The following is an 18,224-nucleotide window of genomic DNA, read 5'->3' on the forward strand; positions in this document are numbered from 1 at the left end:
GGGGAAGAGAATATCCCACAAGTAAGGATGACGCCGTGGACCGGACACACCGTTGGAGAAAGTAATTTATCAGGTAAACATAAATTCTGTTTTACATTCTTTTCTGAAATGTAAAAATCAAAACCCAAATGAGTGTACTAAAACCAAACAAAAAATGTGGTTTGGTTAGAACAATTAAAGTGATTGTAAACTTTAACAAATTAAAGCCCAGTATCAAATCTTAAAAACAGGGGCACTTCAATTCAAGTTTACATTGACTCTTATTTTTTAAAATACTTAACACTAGGTTATGTAAACATAACTTCAATCCTTCTCCTGCTTTCTTTAGCATATATCAATGACTAATCTGGCTTCCTCCGATCGTTGTGTGCCCCTTTTGGCGTCCAGCTTGTGGGGCACTCAAAAATTGGAGGAAGCCGGATTCTTTATCCATATGCTAATGAAAGCAGGAGATGCGGGCGGAGGCTCAGTGTTCCGACAGATTAGCCAATTCATTCACTTCCGGTGACTTAGAATCAGCTGTGATCACAAATTCCTTAACTACGCATTCACTCTACCACGTCACCACATTCTCCAGCGCATCATCACATTTCAATCACCGCAAGTCTGTCAGATCAGCAACAGAAGCTAATCTCTGCAACGGAACTGCTTGCTAACCACACATTTATACGATGCACTGCAATTCCCCCATCTTCAACAATTTGTTTTTGCCTCTGCCTAGAGGGTTCAAGGGCGGTGCTTAGTCGATCCTCTGGCATCCAGCCCAATTGAGCCTTGGGGAATAAGGTTTACAAGGGGGGCTTCGCTGTGCTCATACTTGGCTTACCTTGTCAACCTTTCACCATGGATAGACCAAAACACTTGATACAGTATAAAAGAACCTAAATAGCAACACTGTTCCTTTTTAATTTGGTTTTAATATTTTATTGATTTAAAAAACAAACTGCTGAAAGTTGCTATGATAAGGAAATGGGATATAGACAAATGACTCAAGGTGTACGCTTCAGCCTAGTCTTTTCAAGGAGGGTCCTTTGGATAAAAAGTTCCTGTCCTTTTTAAAATCATATTCAATTGCAATTGGCTGTCTTGCTCAGTAATGCTATTTAATGGCTGTATATACGGATGCAGAGGATAAGGTTCAATTACAAAACATAGACCTTAATGTGAAATACTATCTCCCAATCTTTCGGTTGTGCTTATTTGAATATATTACATATGGGTCAATAGCCAAACAGACCAGAGCATAAATCCAATAATATAATAATTGCATACTATTAAAACCAAATATCTACCTCCTAAAATAACCAAATATTTGTTTTATTAATGTTTTAGTCCAGAAATATTAACAATTGTTTTACAACTTTCTCATTGTTACCAATGGACACCATCAAATTAATTTCTCTATATGTGGAATCTCATTAAGTTGGGGTGTGTGTATGTATTATAGAGATGTATAATCTGTATATGAATGGAGATGGGGAAAAAGTTGGAGAATAAAAAAATATCATAAATGAACAAGTTTAAAATGTTTTAACCATAAGAAACCATGGTATCCAGTTCATATATCTATTGCATCTCCTTTTTTCCCTAATTCAGTGTGTAGATTGCCTCCCCTCTTATGTTGATATATTTGACTAACTCTGGAATTATTTTTACATGTAGATTAAAAAAATTAAACTGATAAAGCTTCAGGAAAATTTATTTCAATATTGTTTTCGTTTAATATTACTAGTCATTTCCAATCCAATAATTCCATAGCATGCTGTATATGATTGTCCAACATATACAGCTTTGTGATTTCTCCATTGTGCGTGCCTTTATTGTTTTGTTTTGTGTTTTTAAATAGTGCCGACTTGGCTTTTGACCTAGAAGGTTACATATTTATCCTGATTAACGATGTCCTTACGGCAGCAAATGGTGCCTATGTAAAACAGAAGCTAGATTCAAAGGTGAGTTGCATCAGCCCATCCTGGCTTATGGTCTAATAAGAAATTGTACCAAGGAACAGGTTCTATTGTTGTGATACAAGAAAATTGTTGAAAAAGGATAGAACGGCATGTTCTGCTTTTTAAATATGAATGAAATATTTTAATAACTATTCAACTAAAAAAAACATTGTTCGTTTTACATCAGTACTGTCACCTTTTAAATACTTTTGAAGGTTTGCCTAAGGCTTTTAATCAGTCATTGTGCAAGTTCTTTAGTCTATTGCATAAAACACTTTCAAGCATTATTTAGATAACTTAAATTTTGTTTTCCTTAATATAAGGAGAGTCCACTACTTCATTCCTTACTTGTGGGAAATACTGAACCTGGCCACCAGGAGAAGGCAAAGACACCCTAGCCAAAGGCTTAAATACTCCTCCCACTTCCCTCACACCCCAGTCATTCTTTGCCTTCCGTCACAGGAGCCTAGTTCCTAGGAAGGGTATCTGCCTTTCGACATGGTACTGGAGTTTTAAGTAGTCTTGTCAGCCTCTCAGTGAGAGCATTGATGAAAGTTATTCTGGAGATGCAGGTAGAGTGTATTTTGCAAACCCACCCAGACTCAGTTTAACAGCTCCTTAGCAATCAGTGTTGGCGAGTTTCACTGCCTGCCTTTATCACTTAAGTCGATGTCAGGAGCGATGCTACAAGACTGTCACACTTGAGAGGCTGTGTTTCTGTTTTCCAGCGTGGATTCCAGTAAGATTGTTTCGATTTTTACTCATATTGCAAATGCTAGAAGACAGGGTCACAGTGTGACTCCTTTTATCTTTATGTAATCAAGGGTTAATATCTCCTGATGGGAATTTTTAAACAGTGGGGTTTAATTATATATGTTTATTTGATTTTGTGCTGCTTTTTGTGTGAGGTATTGGGCTCATAGGTTGTTATGGAACGGACAGGTTTTCACTTTAAGAGCTCCGCAGCTTATATGCTTGGCATGCTTTTTCTCATAGCAGGAGGGCCCTGCGTTGTGCACCATATAACTGGGAGTGGTTTCGGTTCCCATTTATTTTTTCCTTGTCCGAGTGACTAACAGAGGAGCGGTTTCTCTGTACTGTCTGGGTCATAGGAGGTGGTAGGTGCCCCAGCCATTGGGGATATAAGGTGCCGATTTTTTTATTAAAATAAAGTTCTCTGTTTTTCGAACCATAGCTATGGAGGATTCTGATATAGAAGATTCTTTCTCTGGTACTGAGTGATACCTGTGTTATTGTGAGACCTCGGTAACTCTGCCCTTGCAATTATGTTCCATATGACGTGATAAGGTGTTTTCATCAAATAATGTTGTCATATTTGATAGCACTGAGCCTTCCACCTCTGAGGAGTCCTCGTCCATGAGGTGCGTTCCCTACAGTCATCTTTTTCTCCACATGTAGCTTTACTTTGCACTACTAATCCTCCATCTGGAAGGGCCTTTTTACACCAGGCGTTACTGCGCAGTTTCATACGGCGGTGTGTGCGGCCTTTAATGCTTTACCTTGCACTGCTAAGTGCAAGCAAAAGGTTAATATGTGTTCTCCTGCCCAGGGGGCATCATATAGATTGTTGGTTATACCCGATCAGTTATCTGAGGATGCGGTTCTCTCTGAGGCTTCAGAGTTTGAACTTTCTGGGTCGGGGGCTGCTGCCTCTACTCCTCCGAAGGTGGAGGATCCAAATTTTTAGATTTAGAGTAGATCGTCTACGCTTTCGCCTAAAGGAAGTTTTGACTGTATTAGAGGTTCCTAGGACTGAACAGCCTTTTGAACTTCTGAGTCTTAAATCAGATGGCAAACCTGATTAAGGGCAATTGGGGCAGGATGAGGATCCTTTTCCCCTTTGTCTAATTTTAACTTTCCCGGTTCCGGGCTCTATTGGAGGGTTGGTTTTCTCATCCCTACTTGGCTGACTTTTTTTGTACACTTGCCTAATGTCTTACTATCCCGTTTGAGGAAAGTTAGTCGTTCTTAGAGCTGCTGGATATATGGATAAAATCTTTTATGAAGATGTTTTATCTACGGATATTTATTTTTATTGGTGGCATTTTGCCACAGTTGATGGAGCGGCTACTTATGGGGTGTCTCCTTCTCGATTGAGGTGGTGATTCCCTTGACAACTTCAGTAGGTATTACGGCCTATTCTTTTATCTGTGATACAACTCCTCTTCCTGACCCTAAGCTAGGGCTTCAGGTATTGTTTCAGTCAGAGCCGCTTTGACAGATATGACTTCTGAGTCTACTTTATTTCCCCCTTATTTAAGGGGAATATTATTGGTACCTCTATCTTCAGTCAGTCGTTTTACCGTTAGAGGAGAGGTCAAATTGGAGGGACAAGTCTTTTTTTGTTCCTTTAGTTCTGATAAAGTTCTTTGTCAGAGACCTTCACTATGCAAGAGCAATCCATGAGTTCTTGGAAGCAGGATTAGTCCTGGTATAAGTCCAAGCAGCGTTCGTGTAGGGGACAGACTGTTGCTCCCTCCAGTCTTACTGCAGACACGTGCAGGAACCATAGGTTCTAAGGGTCATATTAGGATTAAGTCTTAGCCACCCAGGGGCGGATTCCTTCTCTAAGTCCTGCCTTTCCGGGCAGAAGAGAGGGAAACCTTTGTGGTGTGTGCAGGATTTGTCCTCCTCTGTAGTTCACTGTCCTGGTGCCCCTCGCTGGGAGGTTTGGGATCCTATTCAAACCCTCCAGTGGTCCCAAGGAAGGAGACTTCTGTCCATTTCTGGACCTATCATGATTATAATTTATACTGTGTCTTTGCTCAAATAAAGACAATTGGGTCATTTTTCCCTCGGTTCTGGAGGGGTAGTTCATGACTTCTATAGACTGAAGTAGGTTTTCCTTCACGTTCCAATCCTCTAGGAACATTCTGGTTCCTCAGGTTTTCGTTACTGGACCAGCACTTCCAGTTTTTGATCATTCGTTTGGTCTAACTACTGTTCCGGGAATTTTTACAAGAATTCTGAGTTTAGCAGTAGCTCCCTTCTTGGACGAGACTCTGTTTCAGGTACCATTGTTTCGTCTGGTGGAAGACCATTCGGATTCTCTCCCCTGTCTTCGATCCAATGGATGGAGGATACATTGGAACAGAGTTTCCTTGTACTTGGCACTGGATTGGATTTCCTGGGTGCTATTTTTGTCTCCTTAGCCATGTGTATTTCTATCATACCAGAAACGTTACATGTTAGTTTCAACATGTCATGCTCTCCAGACCTCCTGAGGGCTGTCGGTCACTCAGCGTATAGAGGTGTTTGGTCTCATAAGGGGAAGCATGGACTTCTTCCTTTGCCAGGTTCCACCTTGGGCCGTTGCATCAGTGCAGGCTGAGGCAGTGGAATGGCGCTCATCGAATCTGTCTCGTCAGATTGGTTTTGGTCATCCAGTCGAGAGCGTCGCTCTCTTGTTAGTTTTATCCGGATCTACTATCCCGAGGGACATCCTTCTCCGGACCATCCTGGGACGCAGTCTTATCAGGATGGGAAGATGTTTGAGGTGCCAGGAAAGCACTGGGCCTGTGGAATCAGGAGGAAAGCTTCCTTCCGATTTTCTTTTGGATATTCAGACAAATCTATAATGCTCTGAAGGTTTGGCCCCCTTCTGGGTTCGTCCCAGTATATTGGATAAGATATCCTTGGTGGTTCAGGTCAACCATCGGGGGAACGAGAGGCTCCCTTAGGTGAGGGAAGTTTTTTGGATTCTAAAGTGTGTGGAAACCCACAACTGTTCGCCGTCAGTGTTCCATATTCTGGGTGTGGACAACTGAGAGGTGAATTTTCTCTGTAGACAATTTTTTCATCCAGGAGAATGGCTTCTCAATCTGAGGTGTTTGCTGGGATTTGCATCTGTTGGGGGGATGCAGTAAATAAGTCTCATGATGTCCCGTCTCTTTATCAGGCAACACCAATATGGGTAGAGGTTCAGGATCCTTAGGCGGAGCTAATATAGGCATTAGCGGTGCCTTGGAGGTTCAGTCTCTCATTTTACCTTTTCCAGCCATTACCTCTCCTCTCCTCGTGCAGTGGCTCTCATCAAGCAGGAGCAGGCGTCCGTAATATTGATTGCTCCATTGTGGCCGCAAAGGATGTGGTTCGCGGATCTGGTGGGGGATGTCTTCATCTCCTCTATGGAAGTTACCTTGTTGCAGGGATCCACTGGAACAAGGTCCTCTTGTTCATCAAAATCTAGATTCTCTGAGGCTGACTGCGTGGAGATTGAACGCTTAGTCCTAGCCTAGAGAGGTTTTTCTGAGAGTTATTGATACTCATTCAAGCTCGTAAGCCTGTTACTCGTCGCATCTATCATAAGGTGTGGAAAACTTATTCTGGTGTGAAGAGCGTGGTTTGTCTGGGCATAGAGTTAAGGCTGCCAGGATTCTTTACTTTCTCCAGGATGGTCTGGAGAAGGGCCTTTCTGCCGGTTCCCTTAGGGGACAGATTTTGGCCCTGCCTGTTTAATTACACGAGGCTTGCTGAGCTTCCTGACATTTTTTTGGCTCTGATTAGTATCAGACCTGTGTTTAGATCTAATGCTTCTCCTTGTAGTTTAAATCTTAAGTTTTTGTAATAGGCTCCGTTTGAGCCTATGCATGCAGTTGACATTAAGTTGTTTTCTTGGAAGGTTCTTTTCTACTGGCTATTTCTTCTGCACGCAGAGTATCTGAGATTACGGCCTTGCAATGTGAGCCTCCTTATCTGGTGTTCCATTCTGATAAGGCTGTCCTACGTACCAGCTTAGGTTTTCTTCCTAAGGTTGTATCTGACCAACATCAATCAGGAGATTGTGGGTCCTTCTTTCGAAGGAATGTTTGCTTCATAATTTGGAAGTGGTTTGAGCCTTGAAGTTCTATCTTCAGGCTAATAAGTATTTTAGACAGACTTCTTCCTTGTTTGTTGTCTATTCGGTAAGGCATAGGGGCCAGAAGGCTTCTTCAACTTCCTTATCTTTTTGGTTATGGATTGTTATCCGCTTAGGTTACGAGACAGTGGGACATAGACTTTCTCAGAGGATTATGGATCATTCCACTAGAGCTGTGGCTTCTTCTTAGGCTTTTAAGAAAGAGGCCTCTATGGATCGGATTTGTAGGGCGGCTACCTGGTCCTTACATTCTCTTTTCAAAATCTACAAGTTTGATATTTTTATGCTTCGGCTGAAGCAGGTTTCGGGAGTAAGGTTTGCAGGCTGGGGTGCCCTCAGAATAGGATCTGCCTCTACCCTCTCGTTTTCATTCAGTGTCCTCTAGAGCTTGGGTATAATTTTCCACAAGTAAGGAATAAACCCATGGACTCTCCTTATATTAAGAAGGAAAACATAAATTATGCTTACCAGATAATTTCTTTTCCTTCTGTATAAGGAGAGTCCACGGCCCCCGCCTGTCTACTCCGATGGGCGGACCTAAATTTTTTTTTCTTTTCTGGCATGACTTCTACCCTGATATTTCTCCTACTGTTCCTTGTTCCCTCGGCAGAATGACTGGGGTGTGAGGGAAGTGGGAGGAGTATTTAAGCCTTTGGCTGGGGTGTCTTTGCTGCCTCCTGGTGGCTAGGTTTAGTATTTCCCACAAGTAAGGAATGAAGCCGTGGACTCTCCTTATACAGAAGGAAAGGAAATTATCTGGTAAGCATAATTTTTGTTTTTTGTCATTCATGATTTACTGTGCTTGTGAAGCTATAGGGATTTATAATAAATTCAATCTTGTAATCCAGTTAAAGGGACAGTCTACACTTTCCAGCTTAATCGAAAGTAAGACTTTAAGTTTACTAAATAGCCCGCTGTATCCTTTCTATATCATGTAACAGTAAAAAAAGTTATTTTAAAAGGTCTTGTTTCTGGTCACTTTGATATGGCTGCCAAGCTCTGCCCACTGATGACATCACAATCTGGGCTGCATCTAGGCACTCTGGATTCAGCAGACTGTCAATGCTATTCAGCAATTAGTGAGTCTTTTGTAACTAGTGAAGCCTTTAATGCAGCCCAGATCGTGGGCTGAATTTGGCAGCCATTTCAAAGTGACCAGCAACAGAAGTTATTTTAAAATAACTTTTTTTACTGTTACTGCTGCATGATATAAAAAGTGATGCAGGAGGATATTTGCAGCTTAATCTAAAGTAAGACTTTACGATGACTAAAGTGTAGACTGTCCTTTAATAAAGAAGACATTTAACAATGAGACTTTTTTTGTTAAATATTTGAGTGTAATTTTGCAGTATATAAATTACATTTTCAGAACTGTGGTAACACTATTTCATTCAAAATGTAACATCCTTGCGCACGTGTGAGTTGTGTATTTTTACTTTTAGTAATTAACATTTGATATTAAATCTAGAAGTATGTTCCTGCTAATGTCCCTGTTAGGGTTCTTGCAGACTAAACATTGACATTACAAATGGTACTTCAACTAAAGGATCACAGCGAAGCAGTTAAAGGGACAAGTTTCCCAGAGATATGCTGAATTGCAAGACCAGGCAGATCTTAAGTAACTAAACTATCAGAAGACCAGTGTAAGAAGCTAGCATCATTATTGAATAGAACAGCGTCTGCATCTAAAATGTAAGCCCAGCTGAACCAGGAAGCAAAAACTCAGATGATTGGCATAGTGTGACCTTCATGGGCGAGTAGCTTACGATAAACAACTTTGTTGAAAAAACATCTAAACGTTTGTCATGAGCCAAACAATACAGAAATTTCTTTCATGTAATTGGCAAGAGTCCATGAGCTAGTGACGTATGGGATATACAATCCTACCAGGAGGGGCAAAGTTTCCCAAACCTCAAAATACCTATAAATACACCCCTCACCACACCCACGATTCAGTTTTACCTATGGAGGTGGTGAAGTAAGTTTGTGCTAAGATTTCTACGTTGATATGCGCTTCTCAGCATTTTGAAGCCCGATTCATCTCAGAGTACTTTGAATGTCAGAGGGACGTGAAGGGAGTATCACCTATTGAATACAATGGTTTTCCTCACGGGATATCTATTTCATAGGTTCTCTGTTAACGGTCGTAGAGATTCATCTCCTACCTCCCTTTTCAGATAGACGATATACTCTCATATTCCATTACCTCTACTGATAACCGTTTCAGTACTGGTTTGACTATCTGCTATATGTGGATGGGTATCTTTAGGTAAGTATGCTTTCATTACTTAAGACACTCAGCTATGGTTTGGCACTTTATGTATTTCATAAAGTTCTAAATATAGGTATTGTACTTATATTTGCCATGATTCAGGTTTTCAGTATATTTCCTTTTGCAGACTGTCAGTTTCATATCTGGGAAATGCTTTTTTAGGAAAAATGTATTTCTTACCTGGGGTTTAGTCTTTTTCAAATTTGACTTTTTTTTAAAAAAAATTGTGGGCAGAATTAGGCTCGCGAGGGCGCAAAATACCAAAGTATATTGCGTAATTCTTGGCGCGAGATTTTTTGGCGCAAAAGTTAAGTTCGTTGATGCAAATTCTTCATTTCCGGCGTCTTTGTCGACGCAGAGTCCTTCATAAGGTTGCGTTTTCTGTGACGCGAGTCATTTCCGGACGTTTTTGGCGGAAACATTTTTTTTTCTGTTTGTGTTGTGCGTCATACTTGGCGCCAAATATTTTCATTTAAGACCCCATTCCTATATGCCTCTTGCCTTTTTTCTCTATCAGAGGGCTATGCTGTTTGCATTTTTTCCCATTCCTGAAACTGCCATATAAGGAAATTGATAGTTTTTCATTATATGTTGTTTTTTTCTCTTACATTTGCAAGATGTCTCAATCTGATCCTGTCTCAGAAATCACTGTTGGAACCCTGCTGCCTGCTAAAAGTTCTACCAAAGATAAGTGTTGTAAACTTGTGGAGGTTATATCTTCAGCTGTGGTTTGTAATAGTTGTCATGATAAACTTTTACAAGCAGAGAATGTATCCATCAGTAGTAATTAATTACCTGTTGCTGTTCCCTCAACATCTAATGCACAAGATATACCTGTAAATTTAAAAGACTTTATTTTTGATTCTCTAAATTTGAGTCGCCTTATGACATTAAAGATGGTTGGGGCTTGGGGGCATAACATAGGAACCTATAATCAGTATGTGGCTATCTGATTAAATAATACTAACTTACTAAACAGAATAAGTATTAGCTACGTAAGATTTAGGAGTATAGTTTAAACTAGTCTACATTCACTAAAATAGTTGCATCATACTGTCTCGGCCGCGGACAGCACAATTATAAAGTATAGTAGGTTCATACAGACTAGCTACCACCCCGTGGTTGTCTCAGCTGATGCATGGAAGTTACTTAAGGGATTTCCATCCCCATACACATTTTAATTAAAGGAATACCTTCATACGGGTCATATATCGTGAATTAGGGTAGTAACTACCAAACGATTAAGCTCTTCATGTCCTCTAAACTGTTAATATTAGAGACAGTAAAGATGAGTAGAATTTCAACACACTTACGTTAAAATGAGCACAATACAACATAGACAGACATCACAGGGTAATGAATAGTGTCCTATGTAGCGCTTATCTCGCAACGACTTATGAGATATAAAGGCTGTGAGGATCTTAAGTAGGGTATGAGACTGCTCCCTCTATAAAATTAGTGTAGGTATGTATATACAGCTGGAGCACATACAATATATAAACATTGCAATAACACATTAGTTCTATGTTAGGAGTTTAGGTATTAAACCACCATAGATAACTTAAACATATAACATACCCCTATTCCCATTAGACAGTATAGTATTCATTTGCAGTGGGAGAGACCCAAGTTAAAAAGTTAGCTATATTTAAGCATATCCGATAACTAATCTTAATTATCAAAAGAACAAGCCGATAACTAAGACTAAAGTTGCAGTCCCATATTAGTTGGGGAGACAAATGGATCCGGCATTGTTGCCATCATAGGTAGTTCTCAGTGATTAGTAAATGTCTACATCTCATATACTTGAACCTTGTCTCCTATGGTAATCATAATATGTGGCGTCATAGTATAGTTTGTAGCACACAAAGGAGTCTCATTACATATACCCACAGATGCAATTTGGGCAACTATCTATAGCCTTGAGGTCTGTCCTTTAGCCGATGCCCACAGCAGGTGCAACTCTTATCCCTGACAGCTGCACTTGAAAGGAGAGTACATAGAGCCAACCGCACAGTCCCCACAAGCCTCCATTATGACACAAACTTGGGAAGTTGTGGACACCTTCCAACAGATAGGATGAAGTGCTCAGATGAGCTACGCGATTAAGTCTGTGTGGTTTCACTCCCCCTGGATCTTCCCCATGCACACTTAATTTCGCAACCTTAACTTCTTCCAGATCCGGTGTGTTATAACCAAGAGCTGACCTTCACGTGCTGTCCTGTGATCTCTCGCCGTTTGATCTGGAGCAATGCTCGCACACTCCTGCCCAAGTATCAGCTACTTCTAAGGATATAGAATTATCCAGCGTATGTAGGGGATTCAAGCGCATTGCCGTAGTGACTCCTGAATTGCCGCCGCCATCTTGCGTGCCATGTAGGGTGTGAATCTGTTCGAGGAGCTGTGCAAATGACAGGCTAAGCTCAGAGGTGCTCTTCCAGAATCCCATAAACTTTAGCCTCAAATTTCTTTCATGTAATTAGCAAGAGTCCATGAGCTAGTGACGTATGGGATATACATTCCTACCAGGAGGGGCAAAGTTTCCCAAACCTCAAAATGCCTATAAATACACCCCTCACCACACCCACAATTCAGTTTTACAAACTTTGCCTCCGATGGAGGTGGTGAAGTAAGTTTGTGCTAGATTCTACGTTGATATGCGCTCCGCAGCAAGTTGGAGCCCGGTTTTCCTCTCAGCGTGCAGTGAATGTCAGAGGGATGTGAGGAGAGTATTGCCTATTTGAATGCAGTGATCTCCTTCTAAGGGGTCTATTTCATAGGTTCTCTGTTATCGGTCGTAGAGATTCATCTCTTACCTCCCTTTTCAGATCGACGATATACTCTTATATATACCATTACCTCTGCTGATTCTCGTTTCAGTACTGGTTTGGCTATCTGCTATATGTAGATGAGTGTCCTGGGGTAAGTAAATCTTATTTTTTGTGACACTCCTAGCTATGGTTGGGCACTTTGTTTATAAAGTTCTAAATATATGTATTCAAACATTTATTTGCCTTGACTCAGAATGTTCAACTTTCCTTATTTTTCAGACAGTCAGTTTCATATTTGGGATAATGCATTTTAATTTAACATTTTTCTTACCTTAAAATTTGACTTTTTCCCTGTGGGCTGTTAGGCTCGCGGGGGCTGAAAATGCTTCATTTTATTGCGTCATTCTTGGCGCGGACTTTTTTGGCGCAAAAATTCTATTTCCGTTTCCGGCGTCATACGTGTCGCCGGAAGTTGCGTCACTTTTTGACGTTATTTTGCGCCAAAAATGTCGGCGTTCCGGATGTGGCGTCATTTTTGGCGCCAAAAACCATTTAGGCGCCAAATAATGTGGGCGTCTTATTTGGCGCGAAAAAATATGGGCGTCACTCTTGTCTCCACATTATTTAAGTCTCATTTTTTATTGCTTCTGGTTGCTAGAAGCTTGTTCTTTGGCATTTTTTCCCATTCCTGAAACTGTCATTTAAGGAATTTGATCAATTTTGCTTTATATATATGTTGTTTTTTCTCTTACATATTGCAAGATGTCTCACGTTGCATCTGAGTCAGAAGACCTTGTCACCTTGTTGGCGTGTATGCCTTTTATGTTTTTTTCAAATAAAGGAGCTTTACATTTTTAAGCCTTAGCCTGGCGGTACTTTATTCACTTTTACCCTTCCCTACTAACCCTTTTTGAGTGCAAGGATTCCGGTTGTTCCACAATTTTTTCTACTGAGGGAAAGTGGTGAAGTTCCCTGTATACATCCCATTTGCACCAGTCAGACCGGAACCTTTGTCTTGATCACAGCTCCCGTGGGGAGCGCTGAGGAGGTGAGACAGGGTACAGCTGCAGCGGCAGCGACAGAGAAGACACAGCACGGTGAACGTGAGAAGAGAGAGGTGAATGGAACTCTTCTACACACTGAGCGCCTACGAACGGAGTGTGGCATTGGATCTGAGTCAGAAGATACTACAGGAAAATCTCTGTCAAGTGCTGAATCTACCAAAGCTAAGTGTATCTGCTGTAAACTTTTGGTAGCTATTCCTCCAGCTGTTGTTTGTATTGATTGTCATGACAAACTTGTTAAAGCAGATATTTCCTTTAGTAAAGTACCATTGCCTGTTGCAGTTCCTTCAACATCTAAGGTGCAGAATGTTCCTGATAATATTCTGAATCCATAAAGAAGGCTATGTCTGTTATTTCTCCTTCTAGTAAACATAAAAAATCTTTTAAAACTTCTCTCCCTACAGATGAATTTTTAACTGAACATCATCATTCTGATTCTGATGATTCCTCTGGTTCAGAGGATTCTGTCTCAGAGGTTGATGCTGATAAATCTTCATATTTGTTTAAAATGGAATTTATTCGTTCTTTGCTTAAAGAAGTCCTAATTGCTTTAGAAATAGAGGATTCTGGTCCTCTTGATACTAAATCTAAACGTTTAAATAAGGTTTTTAAAACTCCTGTAGTTATTCCAGAAGTTTTTCCGGTCCCTGATGCTATTTCTGCAGTAATTTCCAAAGAATGGGATAATTTGGGTAATTCATTTACTCCTTCTAAACGTTTTAAGCAATTATATCCTGTGCCGCCTGACAGATTAGAATTTTGGGACAAGATCCCTAAAGTTGATGGGGCTATTTCTACCCTTGCTAAACGTACTACTATTCCTACGTCAGATGGTACTTCGTTTAAGGATCCTCTAGATAGGAAAATTGAGTCCTTTCTAAGAAAAGCTTATCTGTGTTCAGGTAATCTTCTTAGACCTGCTATATCTTTGGCTGATGTTGCTGCAGCTTCAACTTTTTGGTTGGAAACTTTAGCGCAACAAGTAACACATCGTGATTCTCATGATATTATTATTCTTCTTCAACATGCTAATAATTTTATCTGTGATGCCATTTTTTGATATTATCAGAGTTGATGTCAGGTTTATGTCTCTAGCTATTTTAGCTAGAAGAGCTTTATGGCTTAAAACTTGGAATGCTGATATGGCTTCTAAATCAACTTTACTTTTCATTTCTTTCCAGGGTAACAAATTATTTGGTTCTCAGTTGGATTCCATTATTTCAACTGTTACTGGTGGGAAAGGAACTTTTTTACCACAGGATAAAAAATCTAAAGGTAAAAACAGGGCTAATAATCGTTTTCGTTCCTTTCGTTTCAACAAAGAACAAAAGCCTGATCCTTCATCCTCAGGAGCAGTTTCAGTTTGGAGACCATCTCCAGTCTGGAATAAATCCAAGCCAGCTAGAAAGGCAAAGCCTGCTTCTAAGTCCACATGAAGGTGCGGCCCTCATTCCAGCTCAGCTGGTAGGGGGCAGGTTACGTTTTTTCAAGGAAATTTGGATCAATTCTGTTCACAATCTTTGGATTCAGAGCATTATTTCAGAAGGGTACAGAATTGGTTTCAAGTTGAGACCTCCTGCAAAGAGATTTTTTCTTTCCCGTGTCCCAGCAAATCCAGTAAAAGCTCAAGCATTTCTGAAATGTGTTTCAGATCTAGAGTTGACTGGAGTAATTATGCCAGTTCCAGTTCCGGAACAGGGGATGGGGTTTTATTCAAATCTCTTCATTGTACCAAAGAAGGAGAATTCCTTCAGACCAGTTCTGGATCTAAAAATATTGAATCGTTATGTAAGGATACCAACGTTCAAGATGGTAACTGTAAGGACTATCTTACCTTTTGTTCAGCAAGGGAATTATATGTCCACAATAGATTTACAGGATGCATATCTGCATATTCCGATCCATCCAGATCACTATCAGTTTCTGAGATTCTCTTTCCTAGACAAGCATTACCAGTTTGTGGCTCTGCCGTTTGGCCTAGCTACAGCTCCAAGAATTTTTACAAAGGTTCTCGGTGCCCTGCTGTCTGTAATCAGAGAACAGGGTATTGTGGTATTTCCTTATTTGGACGATATCTTGGTACTTGCTCAGTCTTTACATTTAGCAGAATCTCATACGAATCGACTTGTGTTGTTTCTTCAAGATCATGGTTGGAGGATCAATTTACCAAAAAGTTCTTTGATTCCTCAGACAAGGGTAACCTTTCTGGGTTTCCAGATGGATTCAGTGTCCATGACTCTGTCTTTAACAGACAAGAGACGTTTAAAATTGATTACAGCTTGTCGAAACCTTCAGTCACAATCATGCATGGAAATTCTAGGTCTTATGACTGCTGCATCGGACGCGATCCCCTTTGCTCGTTTTCACATGCGACCTCTTCAGCTCTGTATGCTGAAGCAATGGTGCAAGGATTACACGAAGATATCTCAATTAATATCTTTAAAACCGATTGTTCGACACTCTCTAACATGGTGGACAGATCACCATAGTTTAATTCAGGGGGCTTCTTTTGTGCTTCCGACCTGGACTTTAATTTCAACAGATGCAAGTCTCACAGGTTGGGGAGCTGTGTGGGGATCTCTGACGGCACAAGGAGTTTGGGAATCTCAGGAGGTGAGATTACCGATCAATATTTTGGAACTCCGTGCAATTTTCAGAGCTCTTCAGTTTTGGCCTCTTCTGAAGAGAGAATCGTTCATTTGTTTTCAGACAGACAATGTCACAACTGTGGCATACATCAATCATCAAGGAGGGACTCACAGTCCTCTGGCTATGAAAGAAGTATCTCGAATTTTGGTTTGGGCGGAATCCAGCTCCTGTCTAATCTCTGCGGTTCATAGTCCAGGTGTAGACAATTGGGAAGCGGATTATCTCAGTCGCCAAACGTTGCATCCGGGCGAATGGTCTCTTCACCCAGAGGTATTTCTTCAGATTGTTCAAATGTGGGAACTTCCAGAAATAGATCTGATGGCGTCCCATCTAAACAAGAAACTTCCCAGGTATCTGTCCAGATCCTGGGATCCTCAGGCGGAGGCAGTGGATGCATTATCACTTCCTTGGAAGTATCATCCTGCCTATATCTTTCCGCCTCTAGTTCTTCTTCCAAGAGTAATCTCCAAGATTCTGAAGGAATGCTCGTTTGTTCTGCTGGTAGCTCCGGCATGGCCTCACAGGTTTTGGTATGCGGATCTTGTCCGGATGGCCTCTTGCCAACCGTGGACTCTTCCGTTAAGACCAGACCTTCTGTCACAAGGTCCTTTTTTCCATCAGGATCTGAAATCCTTAAATTTAAAGGTATGGAGATTGAACGCTTGATTCTTGGTCAAAGAGGTTTCTCTGACTCTGTGATTAATACTATGTTACAGGCTCGTAAATCTGTATCTCGAGAGATATATTATAGAGTCTGGAAGACTTATATTTCTTGGTGTCTTTCTCATCATTTTTCCTGGCATTCTTTTAGAATACCGAGAATTTGACAGTTCCTTCAGGATGGTTTAGATAAGGGTTTGTCCGCAAGTTCTTTGAAAGGACAAATCTCTGCTCTTTCTGTTCTTTTTCACAGAAAGATTGCTATTCTTCCTGATATTCATTGTTTTGTACAAGCTTTGGTTCGTATAAAACCTGTCATTAAGTCAATTTCTCCTCCTTGGAGTTTGAATTTGGTTCTGGGAGCTCTTCAAGCTCCTCCATTTGAACCTATGCATTCATTGGACATTAAATTACTTTCTTGGAAAGTTTTGTTCCTTTTGGCCATCTCTTCTGCCAGAAGAGTTTCTGAATTATCTGCTCTTTCTTGTGAGTCTCCTTTTCTGATTTTTCATCAGGATAAGGCGGTGTTGCGAACTTCTTTTGAATTTTTACCTAAAGTTGTGAATTCCAACAACATTAGTAGAGAAATTGTGGTTCCTTCATTATGTCCTAATCCTAAGAATTCTAAGGAGAAATCGTTGCATTCTTTGGATGTTGTTAGAGCTTTGAAATATTATGTTGAAGCTACGAAATCTTTTCGTAAGACTTCTAGTCTATTTGTTATCTTTTCCGGTTCTAGAAAAGGCCAGAAAGCTTCTGCCATTTCTTTGGCATCTTGGTTGAAATCTTTAATTCATCTTGCCTATGTTGAGTCAGGTAAAACTCCGCCTCAGAGAATTACAGCTCATTCTACTAGGTCAGTTTCTACTTCCTGGGCGTTTAGGAATGAAGCTTCGGTTGACCAAATCTGCAAAGCAGCGACTTGGTCCTCTTTGCATACTTTTACTAAATTCTACCATTTTGATGTATTTTCTTCTTCTGAAGCAGTTTTTGGTAGAAAAGTACTTCAGGCAGCGGTTTCAGTTTGAATCTTCTGCTTATGTTTTTCGTTAAACTTTATTTTGGGTGTGGATTATTTTCAGCAGGAATTGGCTGTCTTTATTTTATCCCTCCCTCTCTAGTGACTCTTGTGTGGAAAGATCCACTTCTTGGGTAGTCATTATCCCATACGTCACTAGCTCATGGACTCTTGCTAATTACATGAAAGAAAACATAATTTATGTAAGAACTTACCTGATAAATTCATTTCTTTCATATTAGCAAGAGTCCATGAGGCCCGCCCTTTTTTTGTGGTGGTTATGATTTTGTATAAAGCACAATTATTCCAATTCCTTATTTTATATGCTTTCGCACTTTTTTTCTTATCACCCCACTTCTTGGCTATTCGTTAAACTGAATTGTGGGTGTGGTGAGGGGTGTATTTATAGGCATTTTGAGGTTTGGGAAACTTTGCCCCTCCTGGTAGGAATGTATATCCCATACGTCACTAGCTCATGGACTCTTGCTAATATGAAAGAAATGAATTTATCAGGTAAGTTCTTACATAAATTATGTTTTTTGCAGTGCAGCCTCCGGATCCATTTAGTAAATATTAAGAAAAGAATACTTTATAAGTATCCACACAATCCAGTCAGTTGCTGAAGGCCCCAAAACGCAATTTCACTGAAATAGCTCCACAGTCCACAGATCCGTGTTCTGCTCATTAAGGAGCTGGCAGATTCAGTTACCTTTACTCTCTGTGTTTTAAAAGTTTAGATTATTACAAAATTTAATATTTGCCCATTTTTAACCAGTTATATCAGAAGAGCACCAGACACACACATCTGCTCTCTTTGCTATCAGGCTCCGCCCCCTAGCATTGTTAACTTGATTCAACATGCTAATAATTTTATTTGTGATGCCATTTTTGATATCATCAAAATTGATGTTAACTCTGTCTTTAGCTATTTTAGCTCGAAGAGCTTTGTGGCTTAAATCTTGGAA

At 40.3% G+C, this 18,224-nt stretch overlaps 1 protein-coding gene across 1 annotated transcript in view; it reads left to right on the plus strand.

Annotated features, from left to right (window-relative positions):
- Nucleotides 1–18,224, plus strand: part of LOC128640926 (UDP-N-acetylglucosamine/UDP-glucose/GDP-mannose transporter-like) — a 153,398-nt gene that overhangs the window by 76,594 nt on the left and 58,580 nt on the right. The window contains exon 7 of the mRNA XM_053693386.1: nucleotides 1,847–1,949. Coding sequence (XP_053549361.1) covers nucleotides 1,847–1,949 — 103 coding nt within the window. The remainder of the gene's footprint in view (nucleotides 1–1,846; nucleotides 1,950–18,224) is intronic.

Source organism: Bombina bombina, chromosome 10, assembly GCF_027579735.1.
Source record: "Bombina bombina isolate aBomBom1 chromosome 10, aBomBom1.pri, whole genome shotgun sequence".
In the NCBI taxonomy this organism is placed as follows: Eukaryota; Metazoa; Chordata; class Amphibia; order Anura; family Bombinatoridae; genus Bombina; species Bombina bombina.